This window comes from Lemur catta, chromosome 17, assembly GCF_020740605.2.
Source record: "Lemur catta isolate mLemCat1 chromosome 17, mLemCat1.pri, whole genome shotgun sequence".
NCBI classification, from domain to species: domain Eukaryota; kingdom Metazoa; phylum Chordata; class Mammalia; order Primates; family Lemuridae; genus Lemur; species Lemur catta.
In genome coordinates, this window is record NC_059144.1 from 6,248,412 (window position 1) to 6,265,787 (window position 17,376).

At 60.4% G+C, this 17,376-nt stretch overlaps 1 protein-coding gene across 2 annotated transcripts; it reads right to left on the reverse strand.

The window, feature by feature from the left end:
- Positions 1 to 3,481: 3,481 nt before the first annotated feature.
- Positions 3,482 to 15,106, reverse strand: MXD4 (MAX dimerization protein 4). 2 transcript variants are annotated; one of them, XM_045528188.1, is made up of 7 exons: positions 14,875 to 15,049; positions 14,683 to 14,782; positions 13,204 to 13,320; positions 11,271 to 11,300; positions 5,499 to 5,613; positions 4,378 to 4,540; positions 3,482 to 3,959 (listed from the first exon to the last, which is right to left on the reverse strand). In XM_045528188.1, exons 1-7 carry the CDS (start codon positions 14,936 to 14,938, stop codon positions 3,802 to 3,804), a joined length of 747 nt encoding a protein of 248 aa, XP_045384144.1. In that variant the 5' UTR covers positions 14,939 to 15,049; the 3' UTR covers positions 3,482 to 3,801. The 2 variants fall into 2 exon arrangements, with proteins under 2 accessions (XP_045384144.1, XP_045384145.1); XM_045528189.1 differs by lacking the exon at positions 13,204 to 13,320 and having other exon boundaries at positions 14,875 to 15,106.
- Positions 15,107 to 17,376: the final 2,270 nt, after the last annotated feature.

Below are 17,376 nucleotides of genomic sequence, written 5' to 3' on the forward strand. Positions count from 1 at the left end.
CTCCCCAACCCTGGGCCCTCAGAGGATCAGCACTGTGTGCTCCTGTAGGGCAGTGGACAGCCAGGGTCACTCTGGCTGGCCCTGCTTGCTGAATTAAGAGCAAGGCCTCACCTCCCCATGGCACATGGTCTCATCACCTCGCAACTGCCCCCACAATGCGCAGACAGGAGGCTGGGTCCCTGTGGTCACTGTCAGCAAAAGAGGACAGCTGGCCACACCACACCTCGGCACAGCAGGTCCCAAGGGTGGGATGTGGAGGCCATGCCCAGGTAGTTCTGGGGACAGGCCCAGGGAGGGATTCTCAGGGTGCAGCTCTGAGAGCCAGCAGGCTCTGCATGGGGAGGGCTCAGGCACAGTGAGTGAAGCCAGCAAGGACACCCTAAGGGATGAGCCATCCTCGGCCCGGTGGTGCCCCAGCCTGGGTTAGGAGCAAGGCCCAAATGCCAGCAGCAAGTGCACATATCTGGCAAATAGGCCAGTTAAGGGGGCTTCCGCCTGGACCCACCTTCATTCAACTTCAGGTGTGACAGTGTCCAGCGAAGGAGCTGTGACATGGCGTCCCAGTAGTGGTCCCTTGGGCCTCCCAGAAAGCAGAGGCTGTGGGCAGGGCAGTGAGGGCCAATCCCCACAGGCTGGGCCAGGTGGCCACCAGCAGCCCCAGGCTGTCTAGTGGGAGGCTGAGGGGAGGAACCGAGCACGGTGATGGAAAGAGCCGGAGCCAGAGGGGTGAGGTATAAAAATCTGTATTTATATTACAATGACAGAATGACACAGCACTGCCCCAGCTGGTGGGCAGGGGGTGGGGGCCCATTTCCCACTCCAGCGCACCCACCTTGCCAGTACCAGTCCTCAAGTGGCCCCAGAAATCTGGCACAGAACCTGCCCTAGTGCCCCAGACATGGGCCCCAGGGGTGCCCTGCAGTCGGGGTCAGGATCTTCTGAGCGGGCTGTGGGGAGGGGACCCCAGGTTAGCTGACCCAGAGACAGGCAGGGGAGACCCAGCAGGAAGGAGATGACCAAGGCAGATAGGAGGTCGGGCCACCGCCTGGTGTGTGGCTCCACCACTCAGAACACAGGCCCCAGCAGTGTCACTGAGACTGGGGCTAGAGGCAGGCCCTGGGCCCTTGTGCAGGCAAAGCCCCCTGCAGCCCCTCCTCTGCTAGCCAGACCTGCACCAGGATGTTGAGGGCCTGGCATGTGGGGCCACCTCCCGGGAAGGGTGAGAGACCCAAACTTGAGCCTGGGGTTCCAGAATCTCAGCCACTGAGCACCACAGTGGCACACGTGGGCCAAGAGGGCACACGCACAGGGCACAGGCACCCCAGTCCCCTGTCCTGGTCCCAGTTGCTTTTTACAGACATTACAACAGCCCTGTGTCCCCATGGCCACTAATAATGGCCAGCCTGTGCAAATGGCAGAGAGCTGGGGAGGAGTAGATGTGAATAACTCTTAGCACCAGCCCCCACCCCGTGGGCCACACTGCACACACCTGCTGGGGGCCAGGGAGGAGCAGCTGACTCCCTGGCCAGCTCCCCTGTCCACCCAGGAACCCCAGCTTGAAAAGCCACAGCTGAGCTGCCAGGAAGGTTGGCTGAGGGAGGCCACTACTGGTCACCTGGTTGGATTCTGTTGTACAGAGGTGGGAGCAAAACCTCCCAGGTGTTAGAAGGTGGCAAAGGGAGCTGATGCTTCAAGAGTTGAGGGCATGAACTGTCCCGGTGCCCAGAAGCAAGCACTCTCAGAGGTGCTGGGAGCGCAGGGGTGGTGGGCAGACTTGGGCTGGCAGGAAGAGCCCCTTCCCGTGGGGCTGGAAGGACATTTGGATAGTCTCCCCAACTCCATGCACCCGCCCCACAAGGCTGTTCTCCGCCTCTCATCCCAAGCACCTGTAGGGCAGATTCTGTGCCAGAGCTGTTTCCAGGGAGCTTCCTGCCTCAGTAGGCCACCCACTCTGGGGTGTCCATCCACATGGCTGAAAATAAACATGCATTTTCCCCAAGATTCGGAAATTGGTTACAGATGCACCGGAGAAGGTAGCAGGCACTGCTGTGGGCCAGCCCCATGCCCACCACCCAAGTATTGCTGCATGGTCCCCAGGGACAAAGGACTTCAGGAATGCAAGGCCAGCAGAAGACTCCTAATGCCAGGCCTGCACCACCCAGGGTCTTCGTCTGCTATCAGTGTTTGAGACCTGGAGCCCTTGCCCTAGGCCAGGGAACAGGGGCTTGAGTCAGGTAGCAGATGAGAATCTATTTCTCTGGTTAGCAAGCAAGCCCCCACAGGTGGCCTGCTGTCCTCAGGCTGCAGAGCAGGCCCCTGCCAGCTGCTGGAGAGGACGAAATTGGGGGCCAAATCATGGCCCCTCCTGCTGGTGGCAGAGAGCAGCCAGATGCCCATGCAGGCTCAGCTGCGTCACTCCCAGGAAGCCTGGATGCTGGGAGGGGCTGCCCACTGTGGGGGACACATGGTGGGCAGGTCGGGGGTGTCCTGTGAGCCACAGAGACGTGCTGGTAGTGGGGGTAGGGCCAGACATGGGACACAAGGCACACTATGACAACATGATGGAGGGATGGGTCCCTGAGATGCTGGGTTACTCCCACCCCTCAGCAAATAAGGATGTAACAACAGCTAGGAAAATAGAGTACAAAAATCTCGTACAGGAAATAGAGGCGGCGCACGCTAACATCCCTTGGCCTAGAGTCTTTACAGCTTTTTTGTTTTCAAAAACATCTCTCTGTTTTGTTTTTTGGAAAAAGCCTCTCTGCTAGCTGAGGCGGACACAGCAGAACCCGTGAGGAAGCCCCCCTCTCCAAGGGGCTCCCGGAGCCCTGTCTGGGCTGCTGGGCAGTGCAGCATTTTATTTCTTTAAAGGGAGATGAGAATGCTCCCTGAGGACCCAGTGGTTTCAACTCACCAGCCTCCAACTCACCCCAGCCTCTGCAAGAAGAGAAGCCCCCTGTCTTGTGTAGACCAGGCAGGTGCGGGTGAGCTGGGAGTTGCAGGAGGAGTCAAGCACAGACCAGAGGCCAGCATTTGCCTAGATGACCTCCGAAGGCCAACCTCCCTAGAACATGTGGCCTCTGGGTGCCCACATATGTCTGCGTGTGTGAGCGTGTACGCAAGCGCGTGTGCCTAGGTGTGTGCATGTGTGCATCTGACAGTCCTACCAGAGCAGGATCTCCCCAGCTAGGGGTGGCATAGCCCAGCCCTGGCTCCTATGCCTGCAGGGCAAGAAGGCCCCCACCCACCCACCCACCCACCCACCTGCCTCAGGTGCTCACCCAAGTCCCGCCCTTCGTGGATCCCTCCATCCACTCCTCAGGAGCCCACGTGGACCAACAGATAGACAGACGGACAGACAGACAGCCTCGCCTTCCTTCCTTCCTTCCTTTCTTCCTCGGTCCGATCCTTTCTCCTGGGATCCAGGGTTGGGGTCTGAGCTCCCTGTGGTGGTCATTAAGCTCCTCACACGGCGCCCGCCGAGGTTTGCAGCAATGACATTTAATACTTCTGGAATGCTTAGGAATCTGAGAACAGACCATGGGTGGCTACGCTGGGCTCCGGGACACAGGAACTAGGCCCTGCCTCCCTGCAGAGGGCCCTGCCCAGCTGGGAGGGGTGGGTGGCTCAGCGGGCCCTGACCAGTAAGTGGGCAGAGGCGGGCAGCCCAGGCGGCAGCTGGAGCTTCCAGAATGGTACAGCAGTGGGCCTGTGGCAAGGCTGACGTCAGTCGAGGGAGGCCTGGAGGGCTGACACGCTTGGCCGGGCAGATGGGCAGGCCAGGAGCAGAGGGCACAGGGCCTACAAGAGGCCAGGGCAGCCAGGCCGCCGGCAATGGGGCCCATAACCACCGTCGCTGCTGCCACCACTCTGCAGGCTGTAGTGGTCGTCCACGTCACTGCTGCTGCCAACACTGTCCAGCTCACCGGGACCAAACTCCATGCCCTCTATGTCCACTTCTGAGGAGAACAGAGACAGGTGGGGTGAGGCATGCTGTGGGCACCAGCCTAGGGCTCCTTCACAGCGAGGGTCTCTCTCCCTCTTCTGGAAGCAGAAGCTCTGGCAATAGGTGCGGAACTTCTATCTGCATCCTGAGGCAGCAGACACTAGGACGGGCTCTAGGTAAGAACCCAGCCCCTGAAGCATACTGCCGGGGCCAAGCCTGGCTCTGGCCCCGATGTGGGCACATTGCCCAACCTCTGCACCTCACCCTCCTTGTCCCGTCCCTTCTGCATGCAGGTGGTGATGACCAATGAGCTAAGGCATGCAGCGTGCTCAGATCGTACTGGGGACACCCTGTCATTCCTGACCCTACCCCAGATGCCTCCTCTGCCATCCCCCTGGGGAGCTGCAAGAGGCCTGGGCCCACGTCCCCACCTTGCTCCGAGTCATCCGTGGAGACAGCAGAGCCTGTGCTATCTGTGCGCACGCGCTCCACGCTCTGCACTGACAGCTGCTCCAGGCGCCGCTTCAGGAAGCGATGCTCCCGCTGCAGCTGCTCCTTGATGCTCAGTGCCCGGCGGTCCTGCTCCTCCAGTTTCTGGGGGTGGGGGAGCTGTGAGCCTTCGGCAAGGAAGGAGTGTCTCCGCACCAGGTGCCAGGCACAGAGGACTGGGCAGGGCAAGCTCCTCATCCCCCATACAGCTCAGCCGGGCCAGGGGCCACAGGGTGCCCAGTCCCTGCTAGCCCCCCACAGCCTGATGTGTGCCCCTCCCCGTTCCAGCCAGGTGGTCACCCACAGGTGCTACCTCTTAGCCCTGTGAGCACCCCCAGTGGCCAGCCAGCCTTAGTCAAGCAGAGTCGTGTGGGCTTGAAGCCCTGGGTCAGTGCTACCCAGCCTTCAGCTGGAACCTTCTCCAGGACAGCCCTACCCAAAACAGCTCTTCTCAAACACTCTAGGCCCTGCCTGTCTTGGGCTTTGGCCTATGCCACAGAGGTACTTGTAGCACCTTGCCCTCTCTAAACCTTCCCGTGGGCCCAGCTCAGACACTGCCTGCTCTGCTCTCTGAGGGCCCTCAGGGCTCTGACCATTCCCCTCTCAAAGCTTCTGCCACCCAAACTGGAGGTGCCCTTGCCTGTGCAGGCAGAGGAAGCCCTTAAAGGGGATGGACATTCACCCTGATGGGCCAAAATGTCACCAGACCCCAAACCAGCAGGTCTCAGTCTAAAGACTATGGGGGGGCCTGTCTCAGGCAATGTCTCCCTCATCCCCATGCCCTGCCCCCTCCTACCCTGTTACCACCCAATAAAACCTGGTACAAGCCACGTAATCTCAGCCCAGGCAGCTCCTGCTGCTGCTCCCTCAGCCCCAGCAAAGACACCCAGGCCCCAGTAGGCACCTACCAAGCAGCTCCCCACCCACCCCCGGGCCCTCTGGTCGAAGTGCTGCCCTACCTCCCACGCCCACCACCAGGTGCATCCTGAGGCCACACAGGAATGGGCTGAGGTCAGCCAAGGCAGCTGGACAGGGCAGGGGCAGAGGGCACAGCCCCGCTCACCTTGATGTGCACCTTGGCACGCTTCAGGAGGCTCAGCGTGGTGTGGCGGGTGCTGTCGGGGCCCAGGGGCACCAGCTGCTTGAGCTGCTCCAGGTAGAGCCTGAGTTTGGCTCGTCTGAAAGAGCCAGAGATGGAACCATCAGGTAGGGGTGGCAGAGCCGTGGGGGTGATGGCAGGCAGGGCTGGTCTGAGAGGTCTGGAGGAGGCAGGAGCAGCTGGCTGGGCCCTGTACCGCCCCCAACCTTACTCCAAAGATCCCCCTCCTGGCCTGGCACCCTCTGGACAAGGGTAAGCCCAGACCACCATGGCCCTGCCAGAGCCTCAGAGCACCACCACCAGGCACTGCCCAAGAGCCCCTGCCTGCCCCGCTTCCACAGCCCCGCATCTGGAGTCCGGGTGGCCAAAGGGGCAGGGCAGGGGGAGGCAATGGGAGCTGGGCAGGTACACCGAGGTCTGGGGGACTCAGACATGATTTACATCCCCTCACCTCGCTGCAGACAACGCGATCTCTGGTGGCTCTTGTCACCACAGAAACAAGTCCACCCAGGTCAAGAAGACCTGAGGACCAGCCCTCTCCAATCCTGAGTTTGGTCTCCCTTTGGAAACTGCTTCATTCCAGAGTTTGTCCCAGTATCCACACAGATTAATCCATTTTTTCACAAAACTAGAGCTATAATACTCAGTGGTAGTTGTTCATATGCCACAGTCCTCCAGAATTTGTTCATCGTGGGCCTCAAAAGGGCCTGGACTTTCTCCTAGACCTGCTCTTGCACAAACACTGCCTCTCCTGGCTGGTCCTGGGAGGACTGGCTGGTGGTGCTCACCCCCAGGAGCTCTCTGACTTGGCCTGGGCCTCTGCCACATCCACACCCCACCGGCCCAGCACCCCAGGACACCGGTGGGCTTCATCACCGCTGTGCCCAACAGCAGACTGCCCAGCCCCACGGGTTGCCAAGATCACTTGCAAACATAGGATGCTCTGCTTAGGAGAGATTCTTAGGAGTGGAACTGCCAGGTCAAGGGATAGGAGTATTTTTTGAGGCTTTTGGAAACCTGCTGCCCAACTGCCCTGTTGTCGCCAATGCCTGTGTATGCTCCTTTCCCCAAGCAGTGTTAACATCGAGCATCCCCACCTTGTCATCTCTGCTCCCAGTGTTCCAAAGCCCCAGCAAATTCAGTCTCCCTGGGAGGGAAGCAGGCAGGACAGCCATGTCCTCTGGACAGAGAAGCCTGAAGCCCAGAGGAGGAGCTGCTGGGTGCAGGGAGTCTGCAGAGCCATAACAGCCCTGCCCCTCAGGGGAGGACTGCAACCTGTGGCCACTACAGCTGTCACCCACATCCACACAGCAACCTCCACTGACAAAGCACCTCACCCAGTGCCCCAGCCCACAGCACCGTAGGACCTAGAAGTTCTTCTGGGTGAACCTGAGTTAAACCTTAAGAAGAACTTCCAGGACACAAGACTGAAGCTGGTATGAATCTGTACTGATACTGACTCTACCTCAATGTTGGAGGATCTTCAACACCACCCCCCCAACTTTACACAGGCATAGGGAGGGATCCCAGGCCACCGTTCCATGACTGCCTTAACTGCCTGGAACCTCAGCCTCCTCACCCCCCAGGGGGGCAGTGCCAGGACCCATCACCCCAGGAACTGTGTGGACAAGAGGCACCAAGCTGGGTGAGGGTGTGTCCCCACCATCTTGCAGCCACCACTGTACTAAGGTTGTAGGTGGGGATACTGCCAGGGGCCCTCCTTTCCTGGCCCACTTGTTATAGAGCAAATGGCAATTTTTACAATCCACCATTTAATTACATCAGCAGCACATGACTACTGTGGAAAAATTAGAAGATGCATATCAACAAAAAGAAAAAAAATTAGAAGTATCCCCAAATTCCACCACCCAAAGATGGCCTCATTATCATTTTAGTGTATCTACATTGTCACATCATGAATGTTAAGTGAAAAAAAATTGGAATACGGAACCACATATGTGACAAGTGACCCAATTTTGTTTAAAAAAATAAAACAGCAGACGCACACAAGAGACTCAACAAAACACAATGAAGCACAGGAAGCGTGCATCTCCAGGTGATGCGGTTGGCAACGTTTATTTCTTCAGCTTTGTGCTTTTCTGTATTTTCCAGGTTTTCTATGCTAAAAAAACCACATATTGCTATTACAATCAAGGACATTTGTACAAGACAGAAAAAAAACACAGCTAAAAGACAAATAACAGTAGAAAAATATCTGCAATACATATAAAAGACACACAGTTAGTGTTTCTGATATTCTGAGCACATACACATCAAAAATGAACAGAGGAATACGTCAACATGACAGCAGGCAAAAGACACAAGCAACCAAGTTGCAGAATACGAGGCTAATCTAACATAACACTGACTCCATCTCACACGCAACCCAGGAAATGAAAACTCAAACAAGGAGATACAAATTGTCACCCTTCCAATGGGCTGAAAAGGAAAGGAGGGACTGGCTCTTCCCTGGTCGGTGCAGGGAACAGTTCACAGTTTGCTGGTGGGAGAGCGAAGGGACAAAGTTCTGAAGGGCTTTGGCACAATCATCACCAACCACTGGCTGGCGCCTCTACTTCTAGGACCCTGGTACTGCAAAACTGTCCCCCCGGGAATGCAACACTTGCGCTCACCAATGTTCTCTGCAGTATGGTCTGGAGACCCCCTCGAGTTACCAGAGGGGGTAACCAGAGGGGCACTGCTAAGGACCCGAGCAGGTGGTAGGGAGCAGGCGACGCAGAGCGTGCGACTCAGAGGACACACTTACTCGGTGTCAGGCGAGAGACCAAGTGAGGAATTATAGATAATGAGGTCCCCTTCCTATCCCAGCTACATTAGCACCTGTGTGGAGGAGCAGCCTCCCGAGTGCCTGGGATGCAGTCTCTGGGGTGCAAGGGTGAGCAGACTGCTTTAGAAATCATAAAACAGACTTTCCTCAAGAGACAAAGGGAGGCCATGTGACCACACACGTGCACTATCAATACTTGGCAGCATGTCCAGGGCTGCAGGCCGCACAGGTCCTCGTAGCTCCCTGCCCTGGGCAACAGCTGTGACAGGGCAGGCCAGGGCCAGGGCCTGGAACTCGCTCTGTCAATAGCCCGCTGTGGGACCCTGGGTGGGGCCTGCCCTTATGAGCCCCAAAGTCCCACAGCCTGCAGCCTCATTGGGCTCTCACTAAGCCTTCCTCCTGAAGCTGCTGCAGCTCCCCAGGCCCTCTGCCAGTACCCTGTGGCTGTCCTAAGCATTCCAAGGCACTTCTAAAACCCACCACTTCCTCAAGGAAGACTGTGTGGACTCAGGAGGCAGAACTTGCCTCTGGAACCAACAGCAGCTCCGTCACCGGGGCTGCCGCAGCCAGACCCTTGGCGTGGGCCCAGCCCATCCCAGCTTCCCCTGCAGACCCAATCCTTAGAGGAGGACCCAGAGCTTCTAGAGGTCTTGGCTCCATGCCAGGGTCCCAGCCAGCCAGCAGAGCCACACTCTAAACCATGCCAGGCCTGGCTGCCTGAGAAGCAGCAGCAAGGAAATACACTGACCAGTGGTCCTGGGGGGCCGTGGGGACATGAGCAAGGGCAACTCCCACTCTCCCCCTGCGTTGACCTGCCTTTTCTAGTTGTTGCTAACAAACCCACATTCCTTGTGTGGTTTGTGAAGGCTGCACGTGGCTGCCCCGCAGAGGGAGGGGTCTACCCAAGAACTGGACAAGCGTCTCTATGCTTGGGGGTGGAAATTGGCAGGGCCCACTAAGGACTCTGGACTGGCCTCTGGGATTCTAGGATGGGCCCTGCCACTGCAGGGAGTGCTGAGGGCCAGGAGGCAGGCCACGGACCCTCCCCACAATTGTGCTAGGGCCAAAGCCTAGAGCTGGGCCATGAGGATCACCAGACCAAGAAATGTGTGGCCTCCTCAAGCCCCAGCCCCTGGAGTCAGCAGCTGAGCAACGCTGAGCAGCCCTGCTGGAGGTGCTCAGCTACAGCAGAGGAAGGGGAGGGAGTAGGGCTAGGCAGGCCTCAGGGTGGCCTGGCTTGGCTGAGAACATGCAAGGGGAAGTCCCACAGGCCCAGCCCAGCCCCAGTGAGGGGACACCTCCAGAGAGGTTGATGTCCAGGGCCTGCCTCCCAGGGGTGGCTGGTGGCCCAGCCAGGTGCTTCCTTCCTTCCTTGGGACAACACGCAGCCCTTCCTATGGCCAGCAGCCAGGAGCATCCGGCATCAGCCTTGGGCCAGCCACAGGTAGGCTATGATTGAAGTCCCTGCCAGAGCCCTAAGCTCCAGACCTGTGGGTGCTCAGGGCTGCCCACACTTGCCTCTTGGCCAGCCAGAAGCAGAGACCCTTGCACTGATGTGGGGGAGCCTACAGAGTCACCAGGCTGCCCACCTATCTCCCTCCTCTCCACCCATGTTTCACATCTCTGGAGGAGATGGCAGAGGCCAAGGCCAAGGCCAAAGCCAAGGAGCAGCTGCAGTGGTCAGAGGCTGCCACATCCTTGCCACCCACCCTCCCCCAGTGGCATCCCCCCGTCTATCCTTCCCCCACTTGGCCTGTCCAGGTTCTAGGTCCCAGACAAAGCCAGGCTCATCTCCTCTGGCCTGGAAGCAACTCCAGTCCTGGCCCAGTTTCCTCGGGCCCTGCACCTGCCCCCGCCTCTGTGGTCTCTAGGGAACCCCCCAAACACACATGGCCAGTCCAGGAAGTTCAGTTCCTCAGAGAACATGGCGTTCTGCCCCTGCCCAGCTGACCGCCCTAGCTAGCAGCCTGAATCCTGGGGGAGCAGAAGTTGGTGCTGCCGTGGGTGCAGACACGGGGGGAAGGTGGAGAACTGGCCGAGTGCCAGACCTGCCAGAGCAGGCCAAGGAAGGTTCAACTGGCATGTAGAACTGCCCCTGCCAGAAGGGAAGAAAGAACTGACCCATTTCACAGATGGGTGCAAAGTCAGGAGCAACGATCACCCAGCATCCCTCAGGGGGTCTCCCTCGTCCTGGCAGAGGGCTCCTGCCTTTGGCGCTGCCTAGCCCATGGAGCCTTTGTACCCACCCAAGACTCCCGAGCTCACTGTACCACATCCCTGTTGGCACAGCTGGGTCTGCAGCCCTAGCAGCCTCAGGCCAGCACCAGTTAGGGAAGAGACACCCAGTAGCGTTACGTGCAGGGCCCCGGGCTAACTGGGGCTGGAGCAGAAGGACTCCTAGGTGGCCGTGCTCCCCCATGGACCCAGCCCTGCAGTTAAGTGGACACGAAGGGGGCTCACCTGAATCCTGCCCTGGGCCAGAGCTTCCCACCAGGCCCATTTGGCCTGGGACTAGCTGCCCCCACACTGGCCCTTGGACAAGATTCTAGCATGGCTCCTTGGAAGGCAGACCCCAGAAAGGACAGAGGCAAAGGGCATGGGGCTGAGGGGCCAGAGGGCCCAACTCCTGATCACAGCCCGTCATCCACTGCACAAGGGGTCCTGCTCCAAAGCCCTGCCACCATCTGGCTCTGGCCCCCAGGCTAAACTCCCTGGAGCAAAGCTTGGGCAGCCCCCCACCCCCCACCTCCCACCTCCCAGCACAACAGTGACCCTGGCCTTCTCCTTTAAGGAAGACCCCTCCCAAGATGAGGGCAGAGCCTGGTAGCATAGTCAGCCACGCTCAGGCCAGGCCAGGTAGGGGGCTCAGCAGCCACAGCATCCCCTCAGCAGAGGGGGACCAGGTGTGTCAGGCAGTTCAACTGGGGGATTGGGGAGGTGTCACTTACCTGTGCTTTTCTAGCTCGTTGTGTGAAGACCTGTTCAGAGAGACAGAAAGACAGAGCTCACTGTACTACCCAACCACCAGAATATAAAGACCAGTGGCTGGGGGGGAGGGGGGAGCAAGGACCTGCAGACCGCAGCTAGGTGGGTCTGGGATCCAAAATGGCCCAGGGTGGTGAGGGCTGGGGCAGATGAGCAGCTGCCAGCCAAGGGCCTGCAGGAACCACACACTGAGCCATGAGGACAGGGAGGCATGGAGGTACAGGTGGGTCTAGGGTGTCCAGGGCCACTGGGCCACTTAGCAAGGCCCACAAGGGCTCCCGGACCCCTTTGGGAAATGGTGGGGGAGGCCCAGGGAGCAGCAATAGCCAGTCCTGAGGGTGACCCACCCAGCGCCCGACAGCTGCCCGGGCAGCCAGCAGCCTGTCTTCTCTGCTCCCCCCTCCCTAAGGCTCGCTGTGTCCTTGGAACCAACATGGGCGAGCACAGAGGACCAACGGCAGGTTGAGCTCAGAGAACGGAGGCCAGGTTCTCAGGAGACAGGGTGGTACTGTCCTGACAACACCAGACTGTCAGGTTCACATACCCACGTGATCACAGCTCACAGGACCAATAGGGACACCCAGGGACAGAGAAGTCTCAGCCAGGTCAGCCCATGAGGGGGCTTCTGAGACCTGGGTGCTTGCTGCAGTGAGTGCAGGGGGACACAGAGGCTGGCCCTCCTGCTTCCCTCAGGAGCCATGCTCTGGCTGGAGTGGCCGTCCTGGGCCCAGTCTCAGCTCTCTGGGGACAGGGGTCCTGCCTGCAGCTCATGCCACCTGTCTGACCCATTTGGACAAGGCACAGAACACCGCACACAACACGGCTGCAGTGCCAATGCATTTGCCCTGGAGAACAATGATGCAGCGGAGCCAAGCTCCCAGCTCCAGGTCACCTCCCGGTGCAGGGGGACCCCAGAGGCCAGCCAGGCCTCCCAGGCTGCTGCACACATGAGCAGAGAGCCCAGGCCACTTGAGGCACATCCAGACTAAGCCCTGAGCCCTCTCCCTGCTCCAGACCCCTGCCCTTTCCTGAAGCTTCTGCTGACCACTGCCTGCTTGCTCCTACCCTCTCCTGCTCCAGGAACTTGGAATTTGGTGTCTCCTGTCCCCACCCCTCAGGCTGGATTGCCTACCCCACCTACCTGCCTCCGTGGCCTGCTGCAGCCAACAGGGCCCTGGGGCTGCCAGCTGCTGGGCCTCCCCATGTAACCTCCGGGCTAGACCCCACCCTGGAGGCAGAGCGGCACTGTCCGGGCAGCCTGGGGGATGCAGAGGGGCCAGCCCTCCTTCCCAGGAGTTCTTCCTGGGTCCAGAGACCCTTGGGGCCCTTGCAAAGGAGGTGTGTGCCACAGGTCCCAGGAGAATCCTGTCCCTGAGGGGAGGTGGGGCTAGCCCCCTCCAAGGCTGTGCCAAATGCTTCCAGCATCACCTCAGCCCTTGTCTGCTCACTTTTTTAGAACCCAACCCCCGCGGGCTGGCTCCAGGCCCCTCCTGCTGAACCACAGCAGCCACTAGGGCCACGTCTCCCCTAGACCCAACCCTGCCCTCCTGCCTGCTACCAACCTCTCAGCCTGGTCCCTGCTGTGCCCTATCCCTTTCCCTCACCTAGGCAGGACACACAAGCCCCACAGATGCGGGTGGGGCTGCCCCACCAAGTCAGAGGCTCCAGGACCCTCTGCCCCAGCTCCTTGTCTGGCCTGGCTGAGGACAGCCTCAAGGGCAGCGACTGCCAAGGAAGAGGCCATATCTGTCAGCCTGGGGCTGCCTGAGGCACGGGGGTAGTCAGACACTGCCCAGGGGAGCTGCAGGGAGGTGGGCCCAGCTGGGGAGCCCTCCACATCCCTCACCAGTGCCCCCAGGTCCCCATCCCAGCAGGTGTGGAAGGCCAGGACCCCACCTCAGGACAGGAATCATCAGAGATGGATGAGTGGCTTCAGCCAAGTAACTGAATCTCTCTGTGCCTCGGTTTCCTCGGCGGTAAATGAAGACTAAAAATAACGTCACCTTCGTGGAGCTAGGGGGAAGATTAATCAGTTGTGTGTGTGAAACACGTTGTGCAGAGAAAGCACTGAGGAAGCCTCAGCTATGATTCTGGTGTCAGTTTTGGGTACTCCAAGCCATAGGAACCTGCGGTCACATCCTGCAGTTTTATACAGGTGGCAGGGACTTGGGACGGGGAAGGAAGGCATCAAGGGCCAGGCTTGCTAACTGAGGAGTCCCCAACACACTCATGTCCTTCTCTGAATTGTCCCCAACAGGGGACCAGGGGCTGGGACTCAGAGACAGGTCCCAGACAGGGCAGCTGGAGACTCAACCAATTCTTGGCCAGGTTGAGGACGCCAGGACACCACAGAGATGGGTCCCCGTGCCAGCCTTTCTGTTTCCCAAGAACAGGCAGGCCACAGGAATGAGCCGCACCCTCTGCCAAGGGGCCCTGAAGCCCCCTGCGAGTGCAGCTCCCAGCCTGGTGACATGGAAGTAGCTGGGCCAAGGTGGGCCCCCAGACAATGTCAGGTGTGCCATGATCTTCACAGCAGCCAGGAGAGTGGAAACTCCGGGGAGAGCCCTAGCTCAGGGTCCCCACTCCCCACCCAGGGAAGTGCATGCACCCTGCTTTAGGGCTTCTGCAATCGGACCACAGGGCCCAATGGCATGGAGGCAGTAGCTGGCACCAGGAGGAACTCCTTCACGGAGCCTGCCCTTGCAGCCAACCCCCTCTTTCTGCTCTCTTAAACAGGCCTCCTGTCCCAAAGAAGACGACCCCTGCACTTGTAGCTGGAGTTTCACTGTGTCTGGAGGCCGGGCAGGCGCGGTGGACACTTTGGGAGGAGTGGGGGCCCGGGTAGGGCCTCCGCGCGCCTTCTTTGTCCAGGCTCCTGAGGGGGCTTGGCTCCTGGGGGCAGACAGAGAGAGCCGGCCCACCCACCCGCGGAGAGAAGGGGTGAGGGCCGGCAGCCCCACGGCGCCCCGACTGAGCCTCAGTTTCTCGGGACGCGCGGGGCACCGGCCAGCGCCCACTGACAAGTTTTTTCCTGCCTGGAAAAGTCCAGAACAACTTGGGGACGGGAGCGGCTGCGGGAGGAGACCCCAGGCGGCGGGCGCTGTACGCGTGGCACTGTTTACGCGAGAGGCCGAGGAGGCGCGGCCGCGGGAAGATGGCGACGGCGCGGGCGGGGCGCGCGGGCGGGGCTGCGGCCGCGGCCCAGCGCGCCTCCTCCTCCAGGCTGGCCGCCGGGGCGCGCGGCGGCACAGCGAAGGCTGCGGGCCGGGGATACGCCCGGCAGGACTCTCTGGATGGGGACGGGGCTGAGCTCGGGCCGGGCCGAGCGGAACTGGCTTCGGGCCGGGCGGGGGGCAGCCGCACGGGGGGCGGTACCTGTTGTTCGGGGCCTTGCGCACCAGGCCGGCCGCCTTTGTTTTCTTCCTGGCAAAGTCGCCGTCGAAGGGCAGCACTGAGGCGTAGCCGTGCTCGGCCTCTGCGGACAGACGGCGCGGTCAGCGGGCCCCCACCCCGCCCGCGCCCCGCCGCCCGCCCGCCGTCCGGCGCACAAAGGGGCGCGGGCGCTACCTCGGTCCCTGCGCTCCAGGTACTCGGCCGCCTCCAGCAGGATCAGCAGGGAATTCAGCTCCATCCTCCTGCCCGCGCCGCCCGCACGCCCGTGGACGGCGGCGGCCGCTGCCCGGCCCACTCTGGCCGGCTCCGCTCGCCGCCCGCCCCGCACGGCCGCAGCACCACTTCCCAGACTCCGCAGACTCGCTGTGCGCTCGGCCGCCACCCTCCGCCTCGGGCCCTCAAATTGACACATAAGGGCGAGCGGCGGCCAGCGCAGCCAATGGAAGCAGGCGCTGCGACTCCGGGGGCGGGCACTGAGCTGGGCCGAGGCCAATGGGGACAGGCCGAGCGCCTCGGGCCGGGCCGACAATGTTGACAGATGCGAAGCTCGGTTCCGATAGGCCGGCCGCGGTAGTAACAATTTAGAAGCCCAAGCTTAGCAACAGCACGTGGTGGCCCGGCCCCCGCGCGCGCTGACTGGTGGCGGTCGTGCATGTTAAGTAGGCTCGGCGCGCCGATTGGGCCAGGGCGGCCTATGTAAAGTAGGGGCCGCGGACCAATGGCCAGCAGCGGGGCGTGCGGCCAATGAGGGCGCTGCGGCTGGACACATTGCCGAGAGGAAGCGGAGCGCGCCGGTCCGCCAATTCCCGACCCAGCGCCAGGCAGGTGGGGACGCGAGGCGCGTCTTGAGTGACTCTGGGCTTGGGCGTGCACGCGGCGGGTCTGTGCACAACACGCTCAGGAACCTATGCCCAGGGCCAGCTGCAACACTGGCTCCGCGGGCGGACAGGGCCTCGGGGCCTCGAGGTCTGCTCGGGGGTCTCGCGTGGGACTGCAAACGACTCCCCTCCCCACCGGACACAGAGTGGCCCCGGGAAAGGCTGGGCCTTGGGGGAAGGGCGCAGACAGTTTGAGCCTAAGAGCCAGGCCTCTGAGAGTATCAGTGGGGAAACTGAGGCTCAGAGCTGCTCAGTGGACACCAGGGCTGAAGGAGGGGCCCTAGCCCCAGAGAAGGAGGCAAAGATCCGCCGCCAGAGTCGAGAGGGGCTTCCAAGAGTGGAGGGCTGTGTGGTTTGTGTCTGGTCTGAAGGGTGGGAATATTCCCAGAGGCAGGCGCTGCCTTCTCTGGCCAAAGAAGCTCTTTCTAGAGAGGGAAGTCGCCCTAAGTGGGACGAGGACCCTAAGGTTGGCCCAGGAGGTGTGGGACTGGCCTCAGCGCTGCTCAGTGCTCCTTGATTTTCCCTCTCACTGATTTTTGAGGTCAGTGGCTTGGGTGCTCTTGAGGGTGGGACCAGCAGGCTGGAGAGTTTTGTGGCATAAGGTGGCTGGACCAACCCTACAGAAGTTCTAAATGTAGTGGAGGGCTGTGGCCAACAAAATATAACAAAAAACTGTAAAACCTGAGCACTTTCAGCCTTCAGACTGATGTGAAAGCTTTATATGCACTTCCTTATGTATTTCTGCATGCGCAGTTTACAGATAAGGAAACCAGGGCCCTTGAGGTTCAGGGACTTGCTAGCGTCCCCCAGATATCCCAGCAAAATGGAGATTAGTGCTCCCACACACAAGATTCAGGGCTGGTGGCACAGGAGTGTGAAAATCAAAGCCACCTCCTGGCCCAGCCACACCTGCTGGGGTGTAAGCCACAGCTGTCTGATCTGTGAAGTGGGATTAAGAATACTGTGTGCTGCAGGACCCAACGGGGACGTCAGACAGCCCTGTGTGGACATTAACCCCCTTGATGTTAACGGGGCTCTTCTGGTTCCTGTTCCACATCACCCCGGGGCCAGGGCAGAGCCCCTAACAAGAACTCAGTGCTGAGGCCATCTGGGTTAGTCTGCCCAGAGCTGTGCAGGGTGAATGGGGGTGCCAAATCTGGCAAGGAGTGGGATGCATTCTGTGCTCTGGGGACCTGGGCTCTCCACCTGCTGGTCAGCATTTTGCAAAGTTGCTCCATCCCTGCTTTGGCTGCCCAGTGGGTTGCTGCCTGTCACCTCCCTCGTGAGAGTGTGCCTGCTGGGCACAGTGCCCTGCCTCCTCCCTGCCATGGGGTGAGGGGTTTGTTCAGTGCCACAGCTGGCAGGACAGGTGCCCAGGTGTGACTGTGGGGAGCCATCTGTGTGCTACCTCGCAGCCTGAGATTTTTAACTGGGACCTAGGCCATTTTACCCCCAGCCAACCTAGGATCAAGTACTCCCCAGGTGCCCAAGGGGCGAAACTTAGCCTGGGAGTGTGTATGTGGGCGCCACTGCCTGGGGCAGTGTGCAGGAGTTGTGGGGGGACTGCGAGGGGCTGGGCAGACAGAGGACCAGGGGCAGCTAGGGAGGTGCCACAGGCTAGCAAGGATGGGAGGGGAGCAGAGGGAGTGGCGGGCAAGTCCTGGAGTCAACTTCAACCAGGCCGGGGTGGCTGTGGCTGGGCCTGGAGGCCCCCAGGAGAGATTTGGAAACCACTACAAGCCAGCACTAGTGGGGTGGGAGGACATACAGGTGAGGGGCTCTGTCTCTCCTGGGGCTG

What these genes read in the sequence shown, in the direction of transcription:
- MXD4 (XM_045528188.1), bottom strand. Translation starts at nt 14,938, where the DNA reads ATGGAGCTGAATTCCCTGCTGATCCTGCTGGAGGCGGCCGAGTACCTG. An exon ending in CCTGGAGCGCAGGGACCGAG is followed by an intron (nt 14,783 to 14,874) that starts GTAGCGCCCGCG and finishes GTCTGTCCGCAG; the next exon opens with AGGCCGAGCACGGCTACGCC. An exon ending in GTGCCAAGGTGCACATCAAG is followed by an intron (nt 4,541 to 5,498) that starts GTGAGCGGGGCT and finishes CCCCACCCCCAG; the next exon opens with AAACTGGAGGAGCAGGACCG.